A 16,046-nucleotide genomic window follows, 5' to 3' on the forward strand; every position below is an offset into this window, starting at 1 on the left:
TTACCACTTCCGCTCCGGGTACCATCTCTACACCGGGTTCAGGTTGACTTTCGGTGAGTTCAGCGATGAAGTCCGCCACTGCCTGGCCCTTCATGGCGGTTCTTGGTTTGTATTCTATGTCGAACTCGCTGAGCTCGATGGCCCACTTGCTGAGGCGCCCCGAGTGTTCAGGGTTCTGCATTACTTGCCTCAGCGGTTGATTGGTTAACACATGGATCGTGTGGGCCTGGAAGTATTGGCGGAGGCGCCTGGCGGCAACGATAAGTGCAAGGGCCAGTTGCTCCAAGGGAGGATACCTTGTTTCCGCTCCGTTCATGCCTCTGCCGGCGTAGAAAACCGGGAGCTCATCTTGGCCTTCCCTTCGGACAATTGCGCAACTTACCGCTGATGCGGATACCGCTAGGTATATGAATAGGGTTTCTCCTTGGACAGGGACGGAGAGGAGAGGGACTGCCGCCAGATATTCCTTCAGGCCCTGGAACGCCGCCTGACATTCTGGATTCCAGTCGATGACCTTCTTGTGCGTTGTTTTGAGGAGTTTGAAGAATGGGGCACACTTATCAGTGAGTCGAGAGATGAATCGAGAAAGGGCGGTTAACTTGCCCTGGAGGCACTAGACGTGCACCTTATACTCAGGGTCCGCCAGGTCAAGGATGGCCTGGACCTTGTCTGGGTTAGCCTCGATGCCCCGCTCGCTGACAATGTATCCCAGGAATTTGCTAGCGGTGACTGCAAAGAAACATTTTTCCGGGTTGAGGCGCATACCATAGGCCAAGAGAATGGTTACTATGATCCTGAGGTTTGCCACATGTCCGCCGGCCTTTATGCTCTTAACTAGCATGTCGTCCACGTAGACCTCGATGATTTTTCCCAGATGCTCCGCGAACATGGCGTTCATTAACCGCTGGTAAGTGGCACCGGCGTTCTTCAGACCGAAAGGCATGACATTGTAGCAGTAGAGGCCTTTGTCGGTGGTGAAGGTTGTGCATTCCTGGTCGCTGGGGTGCATTTTGATCTGATTGTATCCGGAGAAAGCGTCCATCATGCTGAGGAGCTCATGTCCGGCGGTTGAATCGACCAACTGATCGATACGGGGTAGCGGGAAACTATCTTTTGGGCATGCCTTGTTGAGGTTTTTGAAGTCAACACACATCCGCCACTTGCCGCTGGGCTTTTTGACCATTACCAAATTTGAGATCCACTGGGGATAGACGACTTGGCGGATGAATCCAATGTCCTGGAGTTTGGCGACCTCTTCTCCGATTGCCCGGTATTTTTCCTCATCAAAGGCCCTCCGCTTCTGCTTGATGGGATAAAAAGAGGGTTTGATGGTCAGTTTATGAGTAATAATCTCAGGGGAGATACCTGGCATGTCCGCGTAGGACCATGCAAAGACGGAGGCGTTATGACGTAGGAATTGAATGAGTTCTGCCTCTACTTCTGGGTCTAGTTGGGCGCCTATGCGGACTGTCCGCTCAGGGTGCTCGTTTGAGATGCAGATAACCTTCAAGGATGTGTCCGGGTTGACCGGCTCCTTCCTTACATACTTCTCCTCCTCATCCCTAGGGTCCTCGAAGATATTTGGTGGCGGTACCTGGTTTCCCACTGTCAGGACATCATGGCGGCGTGTTGACCGTGCCATAGTCGTTGAATAACACTCGCGTGCCAACTGCTGGCTTCCCCTCACACTGCCCGTGCCGTTAGGTGTGGGGAACTTCATGAGAAGCATGTATCCGGCGATAATGCACTTAAGCTTGTTGAGCGCCGGTCGTCCGAGGATGGCATTATATGAGCTGAGACAATCAACGATTATGAATTCTGTATGTACCTCCGCCATACATGGACTAGCGCCAATAGTCAACCGCATATAGTCAGAACCGAGCGGCTGTGTGACGTCACCAGAGAAGCTGAGCAGTGGCTCATGGTCCTGGAGCAACTTGTTATTCCGCTTGAGATGGCTGTAGCAACCGTTAAAGATGACGTTGACAGCGGACCCGCTATCAACCAATATTCTCCCCACTGAGAACCTACCAAGAATGGCGTCGACCAAGAAGGGGTCATCATGGGGTAGGTGCACCCCGCGCTCCTCCTCCTCAGAGAATGTAATAGGTTCCCAACCCACCTTTGGGACTTTAGCGGATCTCTCGTAGCGGATATGGCAGACCTCTTTTGGGTGATTAATGTGTGCATAACGCTTCCTGGCTCTGTGAGACAAGCCCGTGATTGGAGCACCGCCGTCGATTGTGTTAATGCGACCCAACGTCTCTACGTTGGCGATCACGGGTGGCGGTTGGCGCACCTTGAACTGTTCCATCTTGCCTTCACGGTACAAGGTCTCAATTGCCGTCTTCAGTGCGTTGCAGCTGTTGGTATTGTGGCCGCTGTCTTCATGGTATTTGCACCATCTGCCGGTGTTTTTAGGTTTGCCCGTCTTTGGGTATTTTGCTGGAGGAGGTGGCGGGATTTGATCCTTGCACTGATTGTATATTTCCTCGTACGAGGTTGTGAGGACCGTGAACACTGCATACCGCTGAGAAGACTCCGTTTGTCTGTTGCGGTTATCTTCCTGGGTTGGGCGGTTGCCCTTGTGGTATTGATCTTTCTGCCGCTTGCTCTGGTAGTGGCCCTGTGGCCATTCCCTCTTCTTGTCAGTTGGCGATGCGGCGGGTGCTTTATTAACGGTCTCGTGACTGGAGGTGGGCTGTGTTGCCTTTGCTGGCGTTGCCGGTGGCGGTGGGGTTTCTCCATATGTAATGAACTCCGCCTGGGCGTGAATGACCGCCTCACTCATGATATGGTCATATGCCGCGTTTGGATGATTGTAGTTGAGGTGATAGAGGAACGGCCCCTTGAGGAGTCCTTGCTTGAAGGCTGCTGATGCCATCGATTTGTCCAGATCGCGGCACTGAGATGCTGCCGCTCGCCACCTTGTGACGAATGCCTTTAGTGATTCGTTCTCTCCCTGCTTGACGCTGAACAGCTGACTCGTGTTATGATGTCCGGCGGACAATAAGATGAACCGGGAGAGGAAGGTATGTGATAGTGCGTTGAATGAGTCAATGGATCCTGGCGGACATTCGAAGAACCAATTCATTGCCTCTCCGTCCAGTGTTTCGCTGAACAAGTGGCACAGAGTGGGGTCGTCAAATCCCTTGTTGTTGGTGACCTTCTTGAAGGTGTCCATGTGGACGAAGGGGTCGGTTGTACCGCTGTAATGCGACATCTTTGGAGTTTTTGCGTACGCAGGCCTGATAGCTTGTAGGATTGTAGCGGTGAAGGGCCCTGGTCTGGACGTGAAAAGTGGACTTTGAGTTGACGGCGCGGCGCCCGACTCCGCCCGGACCAACCTTTGTTCCAACTGTTGCATCCTCTCCAGAATTTGGGCTGTTGCGTCGCCGGCGGGTCCGGCGTATGTACTCCGCTGGATTTGCCTACGCCCTGGCGCAGGCGGATCGCCCTCAGTTCTTGCCCTAATTTCCGAGCGGTTGGTGCGTGGTACCGACTCTGCCTCCTGCTCCAACATGAGTTGGGGAATGGGCGGTGGTCCCATCCCCAGTAGTTCAGGGGGGTCCAACGGGACCTGCATCTGTACGACTGGTTCTGGTCCCAATGTACCAGCGTTGGGATGGCTACGCCTTGTGCTATGTGAATGCTCGCTCTGTACCGGGTTGGCAGTTCTTTCCAACGTCCTTTTCAGGTCATCAAAACGCGACATCAGCGCAGCCACCTGCTTTTGGGCCTCGGTCTTCTCTCTGCGCTCCTCTTCACGCTCTCTGTTTGCCCTGTGAAGGTCTGCCAGTGCCATCTCGTACATGGCGGCGAGGTCCTGGCCTGGTGGGCGGCTGCTGCTTGGATTCGTCTCACCGCCAGGGTTCGTTGGGGTGTTGAATAGTGCGCGGTTAACACCTACCGCTGGATTGGATGGTTGGGGGATGGCGGATTGGTCTGCCTGCTCATCGGCGTTTCCCCCGCTACCGCTAGTCATGGTAGTTGTGATGGGATGACCTTTTGTTAAAGGGTTCCCACAGACGGCGCCAATGTTAATGCTCAAAGTCTGGCGGTAGCCAAACCTTCGTTTAACGCGGGTCCGGCGGGCGGACCGCTACTCTGTATACTTGGTGATTCTTGCTGGCTGCCAAATGAAAGACAGAGCGTCAGAGGGAGACCGCGCTGGGCGGTCTTCACTTCTCCGATGCCTAAGTCAGTTGATATATAGGCAGCACAATAATAAAATGAGTAGTTAATGCGTAATTAATGAAGAGAGAAGAGAGGACCTTTTATAGGTGAGGAGAGGTTTGATCTTCTCTTTGTTTTCGATGTGGGACTGATGTGCTTCAGTTCCCAGTTTCAGTAGCTTCTGATGCCGTCTTGGCAGAGTGCGTGGCGGCGCGTCAGCGGTGATCCCGGGGAACTCTTGTGCTCAGGCCGTGGCCCGCCTGGCTGCCTATCTGTGGGTTACTCCTTTGACGGTAGTTGGTACCTCTGGCGGTACGATGAGTGTGGCTGATTATAGCTAATTATGCTTTGCAAACGTACATGTAGGTACAATGACTTATAAGGAACCAAAGAATTACTTGAGTCATATTTCAAAAAAGAAAAAAAAAATTACTTTATGTTGTGCAACGCATTTGAATGTAACCATCGCCATCTGCATGGGCTTTCACGATACATTAGTTGTTGATGGATGATACAACATGCAATACAAGATGCAAAGTAGTGGCTAACTAACTTCCAATGTTCAAACTTATGGTATCTTAACTGTAAATTCTTCCCAGATAATCTAGAAGTGAGAGCGTCTCTCTCTAGAAATAGAGACCATCCCCACTACCTACAGTGAAAACCCCCACTACCAACAGTGGACTTCCAGGAATTAACTCCGACCCTCTGCTTAATTGTAACAGCTACGATTCAACCACCAAGTCATATCAATCAACTCCGCCGTCTGGCCATTACTCCCGTCCATAACCTCCACTGTTTCAATCTGCTCCGCCGCACCGTCTTTAATCCCAGGTCAATCCCAACACCCACCGCCATCTCCTAACTAGGCAACCACTACTTCCATCCCCAATTTGCAACTCCTTCCATCCTCACCGCCACCCCTAATCAACTAGGCCCAATCCCAATACCACTATCTCCACCTCCATCTCCATTGATCCTCCATTGATCATTCACTATCACAGCAACCATGCGACTCATCTCTTGGAATTTCCAGGGACTGGGTTCCTCCCTGACTGGAATGGCTCTTCCCAAATTGTGTAAGAATCAGAAGCCACACATCCTGTTCTTGATGGAGACCAGACAGCCTGAAGATGTTATTGTTACCTGGAAACGCAATTTGAAGTTTTCTGCACATGAAGTAGTCAACCCTGTTCATACTGGTGGAGGATTAGCTCTTCTCTGGGATGATTCGGTACATATTTCTGTGTTAGATTCTTCTCCAAACTATATTGATACCATGGTGACTTTCGTTTCACTTGGGTTTGCTTGCAAAATAACATTTATGTATGGTCACCCCCATGAAAATGCAAAGTCTGCTTTCTGGCACTCGATGTATGCTCGATTCGCTCCCCAAACTGTTCCTTGGTTGTGTGTTGGGGATTTTAATGAAATCCTCTGGTCTGCCGAAAAATGGGGAGGGCTGGCGCCTCATAAATGGCGCATCAAACTTTTCCAACAGTTTCTCAACTTTTCTCAACTCAGAGATCTTCATTTCAAGGGTCCGGAATTCACCTGGTTTTCCATTTGCAATGGGAGGGTCTTCTTGAAAGAGCGCCTAGACAGGGCACTGGGTAATGCTTACTGGTGCTCATCTCAAAGTAATACCCAAGTGTTGCATCTCCCAAAAATTGGCTCTGACCATCGACCGATCCTCATTGACACTCACCCTCTGGGAACTAGGGGTCGTCCCCAATTTCGGTTTGAGCAATTTTGGAATACTCATGAAGACTGTGCCTCTGTCATCCAAGACTCCTGGCATCCTCCCTCTGGTGCTAACCCCATGATTACTTGGATCTCTAATCTCTGTCGATGTCGGAAATCATTGCAATCTTGGTCTGCAACTGCATTCCCGAATTCAAATGAGGAGGTGAAGTCCTTAATCTCTGACCTTGAAGCTCTGTATGAGTCAAATTCGACGGATGTGTCTGCAACAATAAGCGACCTCACCGGCCAAATTGCTCACTTATGGCAACAAGATGAAATGTTCTGGCACCAGAGATCGAGGATTAACTGGCTTAATCTTGGTGACCAAAATTCTAGATTTTTCCATCAGACCACCCTTCAGAGAAGACAGTACAACAAAATTCTGCGCATTCAAGATCATGCTGGACATTGGTTGGATAGCGCGGCTGATATCAGCATGCTTTTCACTCTGCACTTTCAACAGCTCTACACTTCAAATGGCCCTCAAATCTTGGATGAAGTTCTAAACTTTGTCGATCCGCTGGTGACTCCAGATATGAACACGTCCTTAACTTCTCCTGTTACTCTCCAAGAAGTCAAGGATGCTGTTTTTGACTTGGGGGGCTTTAAAGCACCGGGACCTGATGGCTTTTCTGGCATTTTTTATCAAACTCATTGGGATATAGTCAAGTCTGTTGTCCATGAATCTGCTATCAACCATCTCGCTGCACAAAACATTCTCTCTCACTTTAACCAAACTCATATAGCCTTAGTTCCCAAGGTCCAGTGCCCTGTTTCTGCCTCACAATACCGACCTATTGCTTTATGCAATTTCTCATACAAAATCCTTGCCAAAATTATGGTAAGCAGACTAAAGCCTTTCATGTCTGACTTAATCACTGAGAATCAGTCAGCTTTTATCCAACAGAGGCAAATCCATGACAACATCATTGTTGCTCATGAAGCATTCCACCATCTCAAACTGCTTCGCTCTGGTCATGATGGTGCTTTTGGGTTGAAATTAGATATGAGCAAAGCTTTTGACAGAGTGGAATGGACCTTCCTAGATGCTGTTCTCCGAAAATTGGGGTTTGCTGCCCATTGGGTGGATCTCATTATGAGCTGTGTAACTTCAGTCTCTTACTCTGTTCTTTTTAATGGAAAACCAGGTGCAAGTTTCAGACCCTCACGTGGCCTTCGCCAAGGAGATCCCCTGTCTCCCTTCTTATTCCTATTCGTTAACGATGTCCTCTCTAGAATGTTGATCAAAGCCTGCAATACTCAGCTCCTGCATATATCTCTTGGTCAACCGAGCATTGAAATTAGTCACTTGTTCTTTGCAGATGACTCTCTTTTCTTTCTAAAAGCAACTCTTCAAAATTGTGAACATCTCTCCGACATTCTTCATACTTACTGCCTCGCTTCTGGTCAGCTCATCAACGCCAACAAGTCCTCCCTCTACTTCAGTCCAAATACCAGGCCAGAAATAATCCATTTTCTCAGCTCCATTTTGGGTATGAAGGTTGTAACTGATCCGGGCAAGTACTTAGGACTTCCCACCACTTGGGGTCGTTCCAAAAGAGGTGCTCTAGCTTACATTAAAGAAGCTGTTTTGAAAAAAGTTAAAGGTTGGAAGCAAACTTCACTCAGTCAAGCTGGGAAAGAGGTTCTAATAAAGTCTGTAGCCTCTGCTATCCCGGCCTACCCAATGTCGTGCTTTAAGTTCCCTCTTTCTACCTGCAATGAGCTTAATTCTATATTGAGTAACTTTTGGTGGGGTAACACTGATTCCTCGGGAATTCATTGGAAATCATGGGACTTCCTTAGTTTGCCTAAAGATCAGGGTGGCCTTGGATTTCGAAATCTGCAATCCTTTAATGATGCCTTACTTGCAAAGCAAGCTTGGAGGCTAATTCAAGATCCATCTTCCCTGTGTGCTAGAGTTCTTAAACAGAGATACTTCCCTAACACTACCCTGCTCCATGCTCGGAAAGGTGGCACCCCATCATGGATTTGGTCTAGCATCCTAATCGGTAGAGATCTTCTGCACCAAGGTACTGTATGGAATATTGGAAATGGTTCTTCAGTCAATTTGTGGTCTGACCATTGGGTCCCAATGCCCTCCCCTTCCCCAATATGTGCTGATCATATCGACTCCTCCTCTTTAGTAAGTTCTCTTATTGACTGGAACTCCAAACAGTGAGACACTAGCCGCATTTCTACATATCTATCTGCAGATTCAGTTCGGCGTATCTCTGCCATCCCTCTCATTGACCCTCAGACCCCGGACAAATTGATTTGGCCTCATGTGAAAAATGGTAATTACACGGTCCGTTCGGGCTACCACTTTCATCACAATCGTTCACACATCCACTCCTCCATTCATCCTCACCAATCCCACTCAATTCAACCCTCCATTTGGCCCTGGATCCAAAAGCTGAAAACCCTTCCAAAAATAAAAATCTTTTTGTGGCGAGCATGCCATAACATCCTGCCTGTCAAAGCTACTCTTTTTCATAGGCATATTTCTACCTCTACCCTTTGTCCTCTATGCAATTTATTCCCTGAATCTGTTGAACATCTGCTCCTCACCTGCAAATGGTCAATGGCTACTTGGTTTGGCCATCCTCTAAGTTATAAAATCCAACCTCAACAAATTACCTCTTTTGATCGCTGGCTTCACCAAATCAGTTTGATGGATGCCTCCGGGGACTTCTTCACTCAGATATCTTTTCTTCTTTGGAGAATCTGGAAGCATAGGTGCTTCTGCTTCTTTAACCATGTTGAACCCAACCTGTCTTTGATTGCTTCCTCTGCATTTCATGCAGCTTCAGAATTCACTGTGCATAAGAAATGTCCTTCACCCCCTCACACTCCTTCATCTTCCACCTCCCAATCCCGTGCTTCTCATCACTGGCAACCACCCCCCATACATGCTCTCAAAATTAATACTGATGCAGCCTGGCATTCTGACTCATTATCATGTGGTGTTGCCGCAATTGTACGTAATCAGCATGGTCGTGTAATTGCTGGGACTGTTAAAACCCTTTCCGCTCCTTCTGTGTTGGCAGCTGAGGCTTTTGCAATGAATGAAGGCATGGTTCTTGCTCTCTCCTTCCCTCATCGGCATGTGGAATTAGCTTCAGATTCTCAATCTCTCATCAAGAGTCTCACTACAAATGTTCCCCCTGCAGATTGGCAGGCTACTAACATTATCACTCAAGTCCGGTATCTAGCTCAAACCCGGCAAGTCAGCTGGCTTTGGACCAGCAGATCAGCAAATTGTGCAGCAGATCATCTAGCTGCTCTTGCTTGTAGAGGAAAGTGCCCTGTGAACTGGCTTTCACACCCGCCTTCTTCTCTTTCTGAAATCTTGTTGTATGATGGGTGCCCTGGCCCTCCTTAATGGCCTCTGCTCTGGCCTCTCCTTTTTGAGGCTTTCTGAGCTTTGTCCTTCTTGCTTGTTTCCTTTGGTTTCTGTTTTAATGAAAGTTTTCATTCCCAAAAAAAAAAAACTTATGGTATCTTACTGGATGGCCTTAGTAATTACCAACAACTAGATATCGCAATGGAACAGTTTAGAGAGTTGGAAGGCATGAAGTTGGATATAGATATTTTATTATATACAATATTCTTATTGAAGGTTTGGGTAAGGCTGGAAGAGTTGAATCTGCTAGGGAAATGTTTTGCAGTTTATCATCAAAAGGACTTCAACCTAATGTCAGGACATATAATATAATGATTAATGGCTTTGTAGTTGGGGACTTGGGGCCACTATATTAGTTGAAGCAGCAAAGTTTCTCAAATAAATGGAAGATAAATGTTGTTCTCCAGATCAATGCACCCATAACAAAACTATCCAAGGTCTTATTAATAACTATGAGACATTAGGGGCTATGGGACTAATGTATCTACTACGAAATGGTGGAGAGGGGTTTCTCCGCAGATGTATCTACTACGAAATTGGTAGTTGGTTTACTATCTAAAGAAATGTATATCCTGCTTTGCTGCCATTGTTAACAAATTCGTTTTGAACTTAATTTGGATCTTTGAAACAGAAGAACTTTCTCATTATTACAGGGAAATTGGAAAGGCTGCACCTTGACTACTGTGGATGTACCATGTATGTTATTTGGTACATAATCTCATTGCTATTGACCTATTGTACAGTACTAGCTAGATTTGCTGGCTATGAGTACGAGTGAAACATTGTAAGCTGCCAGTAGCATGCTCCGACACTCGATATGAAATAAGAATTTACAGATTCGAGCTACGAAAATGAGCTGATTGATTTTATTGAAAAGGAAAGCCCCATGAGAAAGTCTAGACCAGTGCGGATTTTTTTTTTTTTTGAAGTATTAGCTCTGAAGACTTCATTTTCCAGTTAATTGTGAGTTTTAACTTGAAATTCCACACTGCACCGGTTCTGTTGAAATTGTGCTACAGCAGAATTGGTAGCTTTTCAGAAGAGCCAATACAAATATACAATACAATGCAAAAGCAGAGTTGGTAGCTTGTAACTGGTGAATGTGCTTAAGTTTTCCTCTGGTTGGAAAACAAATTAAAACTAAAGGCCATGCTGCTAGTCTGCTAAATAATTTTCCATCAATTCATTTCCACCTTCTACATATATGTGTGAGGGAAAGGCATTTCAATCCCATGCTTACCATTAAATTTATATTGCACTCTTCAACTAGAACAAAACATTTACAATATTGAAATTCATCAAGGAATCAAGCCATCTGTAGCATCCAAAGAATGCCAGTAATGTTAAAGAATTTGGGGCGCATAGAGCTTATATAAATACAAGTAGTTAATGCTCAACAGTAAACAAGTTAATCCTCAACAGTAAAACCCTTTGCACGACAGCAGAGATATAACTTGACAAGAAGACATCCAGAAGGCTTGAAGGCAGCTCTTATGCTTACAAGGATTTCATATATCCTGTCAAGATTGAAAACAAGAGAGGATTAAGAACAGTAAGAAAACGTAAGCTGAGACTTAGGAACTCTAGCTATAATTCACCAAATAACATAATAAATTTAAGCCAGTGATCTAAGAGTCCTATACACAACATTAAGATAAGACAATCAGAATAGAAAACACTAGAATTAGGCAAGCTAACCAACGGCAGTTGCTTCCCATGATCCTACATTATTACATCCCATCTCTTCACAAGCTACACAACAAATTTGGACAGGATAGCTTCACTCGTAAAATGTGGGTGGCAAACTCGATGAAAATAAAGGACAGAATGCTTAGGAACCAAAAGATCTGAAGTTTACAGTATTCTAAATTTAGGACGTACCCATGATGCTGACTTTCTTCAAGTTATTAGGAGTCAATTCCTGCAGATTAACAAAGAATATATACCTCAATATCTGAATCGGTGCACTGAATATGCTCAAGATAGGAGCCCGGGTAACATTTATTTGAACATATGATTTTCAAGAACTCATGTATCACTATTTACTCAATAGTTTCTTAACTTTCAGAGGTCACTTACAAAACGCCTACCAATTCACTTTAGCACATTCTGACAACACAATTTATCAAATGACAACAAGGGCTCAAAATCTGCAATGGACAGACTTAATACACCTATGATGACAGTAGCAACATTATTGGTGTTTCTTTGACAGGGTGCATGCTGAAATAAGGGCATCAATTCACTTTTGCACATTCTGACAACACAATTTATCAAATGACAACAAGGGCTTAAAATCTACAATGGACAGACTTAATACACCTATGATGACAGTAGCAACATTATCGGTGCATGCTGAAATAAGGGCATGCACTTACTCAAATGAACATGCCCATAAACAGGTGAAGTAATTACATGATTGCAATCACCATGTCAGTAGCATCATGTAATTAATAACATCATTAGTAAAATCCACCAAATGGGCCTTTTGTTTTTTTGTTTTGGATTTACTATATAAAGAGGAAAACTAAAACACTAAGGAGTCCAAACACTAAACAGGGAAAATTCAGAGGAATTATTGAGCACTGAACTATCAAGAACAAAAAAAAACCACTAAAATCCACTAGAAAAACTCATATCTACTAAGAAAAGAGTTGAACTTTTGACTCAAAGAACCAAGGGATTGATCTATTTAACCGAAACGAACTACAGCTTATCAACTTGTGAAAACAAAGGTTTCTATTGTTTTCTAGTGCTGTTTTAAGTACTAAGATGTAAAGCAGACTCTTACCGACTAGTTTTTGGTAAGTGAATCTAAGGTAGTACTGTGTCAATGGTCTATCAGAAAGTGATGTGAAAGTAATGCAGCATTAAGCATGAACAGTGGCATGTCACAAACTATCTCAAATCCGAGTGTCCAATGAACATAAAAAGGACTTGCTCACATTCTTGTTCAAAATATGGGGGCAATGGAACACATACGCAACATCCCTACCATTGTGAGTGTCAATTCTACAAAGACTTCATGAACACATTCTGCCAAAAGAGATATCATGTTACACTATCTGCAACCAATTGAACCTTTAACAAGTCACCTGCTTCTAACTAACAAAGGGATTGACTATAATAGACATCTATTTAGCCGAAATGAACTACAGCTTATCAACTTGTGAAAACAAAGGTTTCTATTGTGAAAGTACTGTAAAAGTAATGCAGCATTAAGCATGAACGTTGGCATGTCACAAAATATCTCAAAATCCGAGTGTCTAAGGAACAGAAAAAGGATTTGCACACATTCTTGTTCAAAAAATGGATTCAATGGAACATATATGCAACATCCCTACCACTGTGAATGTTAATTCTACAAAGACTCATGAACACATTCCGCCAAAGCAGATATCAGGTTATACTATCTGCAAAACAGAAAATCATAAAAAGTTAGAAAAGTAAACAGGGGAATTTCAGAGACATTATTGAATACTAAACACAAGAAAATCTCATATCTACTGAGAAAATAGGAGTTGGAGTTTTGACTCAAACAGCCAAAGAGGAACCCAGAAGGTGACCAAAATGAGGCGCTGCAAGGCAGGAACTAACGAAAAGTTAGTGTGGGATGAGTAAAGGGTTACAAGACCAAAGAATGATCTTAAACTCCTGGTATTAGGAAACTCGAGGTTTGTCAATCAACCACATCACAATGACACTATTGGGTGCTTCAAGAGTATTTTATGGCACATAACAGTGTCCTTAAAATCCAAGAACTCATGATGAGCACTGAGTTCTGATATCTCAGCCTCAGTCATCATTGAAAACCCAATTGAACTACTAGTCCATGTATTGAGTGCACTTTGCGCAGAAGGCAAGACTAACCTCTCAATGCCGAATTCCATGAGCCGATTTTCGAGCTCATTCATCAAAATCCTGCACATCCCAAGTCTCCTAAACTGAGGCCTAGTCGCCACGAGTGGCACTTCAGCCACTCCCTTATTGATCCTCACCGTGGCGGCACCGATCATCTCCTCATGACCATCAACATCATCTCTCCTCTCCAAAACCACAGTGTAAAACCCTCTCAAATTCAACTCGGAATCGGATTCCAAGTCGAAGACAATGTCCTCAGCAATGTCTCTGTTGGTGTAGGGGTCTTTGGAAGGCTCGAAACACTCGTGGATGGCATTGAGAGCGGAGTGGAGCTTGGTGCCGTAATAAGATTCAATTCGCATGTGAGATTTCAAAAGCCTCCATGTCAGGTTATTGCTCACGGGAATGGGTGTCCCCAAAATCCGGTTGATCCCAGAAATCTTGGATCTTTCATCTTTTAAGACATCATTGATGTTTCTTGTTTTCGATCCTTTTCTTGATCTGGATTGGATTTGGGGTCGGGTTCTGTTTGACGACGCCGTTTCGCTCTCCCAACACCGGACTGATTCTTCTTCAGGGAAGCGTGAGGGTTTCACGGTAGACGACGATGAGGAGGAAGCCATAGCAGAGGCTCGCTTCCGCTTCATGATTGATCGATCTCGATTAGGGTTTTTGATCGATGTGGGTCTCGATCTTAGGGCTTGCTTAATTCAGCGGAAAGTTTGATCAGAGAAGAGAAATTTGTTGAACAAAGAGAGAGAGAGAGAGAGAGAGAGAGAGAGTGAAGAAACAAAGAAATTCAAGAGAAACAAAGAAATGATTTGCAGGTAGAGGAGAGAAAGTGAAGACAGAGCAAATGCAGGTATAGGTTTTATACAACAGGTTCCAACGGATACTTTCTGACTGATTGACACGTGGCCTTTTGGCTGCTTGCTGGCCACGAAATAATGACAGCTGGCACTCCCTCCCCTAGAAACGAATACTGCGTTTAAATCATCATCCTAACCCTTCATGTTCCACCAAAAAAAAAAAAAAAAACAGAGAGACAAATCTAGGAATACAAGATTTCGATGTAGCCTCGATCGAATTACAATATATAAACAAAGAATTGAATTGTAGTGGAAACTGAATACTCGCAAATGAAGGTAGGGTTAATAAAAACCTCTTCAACGAATAGTTTAATTTGTTGCTATTTTTAATATACGAGGGCTTCGTTTACGTTGCATATTCCATATGCCGAGCTTGGATGCTTGTCGCATTTTCAATAAGCGACGCAATTTGTTCCTCGCATATGACATCTTGCGAGACAAGCGAGTGCGTTACAGAATGCTATAAGCGAGACTTTATGTTTGTTACAATTTCTAATATACGAGACCTCGTTTACGTTGCATATTCCGTCTGCAAGGTTTATATGTTGAAAAAAATAACTGCGAGGTTTCATTTTTGTTGCATATATTAATATGTGACACACGTATTTGTTGTAGAAAATTATATACGAGGCTTCTTGTTTGTCTCTTATAGTTTCGTCGATCACAAACATTTTTTTTATATTTTTATTTTGAGAAAAATAAAATCTAAAATTTGAATTTTTGGTGGTCAAACAGTCAACGTGCTTTTGGTTCTTTATTTTTTTTTATTTTTTTTTATTATTACGTTTTTTTTTAGAGAAAGGTAAGCTACAAAGAAAAATATTTAGGACAACCATAGTTTAGAAATTCTAAATTAAAGGCTGAAGAAGCTGTGCTTGGGATATTATTGATCCAAATAACAAGGAAAGAGACAATGACCGGTAGAGGTTATGGAGTCCACCAGCAAGTTAGCTTATCGGAACACATGAGAAAAGAAATGACTTCAAACTCACAGGCAAGCTTCTTGATATCACGAACTAAGAATTTGACAATATTGCTGAGGTATTTAAATTTCTACAGGCCAATCAGTTGAAAGTAAAGTTACAAAAATGTTCTTTTGGCAAAATGCAGGTAGAGGAGAGAAAGTGAAGACAGAGCAAATGCAGGTATAGGTTTATATACCAGGTTCCAACAGATACTTTCTGACTGATTGACACGTGGCCTTTTTCTGCTTGCTGCCTACGAAATCACGACAGCTGGCACTCCCTCCACTAGAAACGAATACTGCGTTTAAATCATCATCCTAAGTTCCTAACCCTTCATGTTCCACCAAAAAAAAAAAAAAAAAGAGATAAATCTAGGAATACAAGATTTCAGTCTAGCCTCGATCGAATTACAACATAGAAAGTTAGGAACAAAGAATAGAGGAAACTGAAGACTGACAAATGAAGGTAGGGTTAATAAAAACCTCTGAAAGTAGGGTTAATAAAAACCTCTGAAAGTAGGGTTAATAAAAATCTCTGTATCAGAACTTTAAAAAATGGAGATATCGAAAATATTGGGGATATCCTGAAAAAGATATATTTTTCAAAAGAGTAAACTTCAACTTCATCTTTTTGTAAATTACATATAAATACATATAAATTTCAATTTCATCTGCACTAAAAAAGAGACTCTATGTGGTTGAAAAGTCGCTCGTTAGTCTACGAAAGTACAATAATCAAACCAAAACATATGACCGATATAGTAGGAATTGCAGTGATGAACATGATAGTCATAGATCTCTTTAGAGTTGTTGACTGTTTCCCCTATAAGGAGATAATAAAGATGAATCCAACTAGATGATTGATCATGTAATTCTCCATATCGATTATATCCATAAGCGTCATAGCCAGATTGATTGTTGCCTTCATGAGATTCATTTGAGGTCTCACTGCGCTCTGTGCCTAAACTAATATAGTCAAAACTTAAGGAAATTGAAGAAACATCATATGGTTTCTCCTCATCCA

General features: G+C 43.9%; 1 protein-coding gene across 4 annotated transcripts; it reads right to left on the reverse strand.

Moving 5' to 3' along the window:
• Window positions 1-10,597: 10,597 nt before the first annotated feature.
• Window positions 10,598-14,010, reverse strand: LOC133743833 (increased DNA methylation 1-like). Of its 4 annotated transcripts, XM_062171881.1 has the most exons (5): window positions 13,199-14,010; window positions 12,673-12,741; window positions 11,210-11,249; window positions 11,027-11,080; window positions 10,598-10,845 (listed from the first exon to the last, which is right to left on the reverse strand). In XM_062171881.1, exons 1-2 carry the CDS (start codon window positions 13,834-13,836, stop codon window positions 12,738-12,740), a joined length of 642 nt encoding a protein of 213 aa, XP_062027865.1. In that variant the 5' UTR covers window positions 13,837-14,010; the 3' UTR covers window positions 10,598-10,845; window positions 11,027-11,080; window positions 11,210-11,249; window positions 12,673-12,737. The 4 variants fall into 4 exon arrangements, with proteins under 4 accessions (XP_062027865.1, XP_062027864.1, XP_062027863.1 ...); XM_062171880.1 differs by lacking the exons at window positions 11,027-11,080; window positions 12,673-12,741 and adding an exon at window positions 12,324-12,393; XM_062171879.1 differs by lacking the exon at window positions 11,027-11,080.
• Between the last annotated feature and the right edge of the window lie 2,036 nt (window positions 14,011-16,046).

The sequence above is a fragment of the Rosa rugosa genome, chromosome 4 (genome assembly GCF_958449725.1).
Source record: "Rosa rugosa chromosome 4, drRosRugo1.1, whole genome shotgun sequence".
Classification (NCBI taxonomy): domain Eukaryota; kingdom Viridiplantae; phylum Streptophyta; class Magnoliopsida; order Rosales; family Rosaceae; genus Rosa; species Rosa rugosa.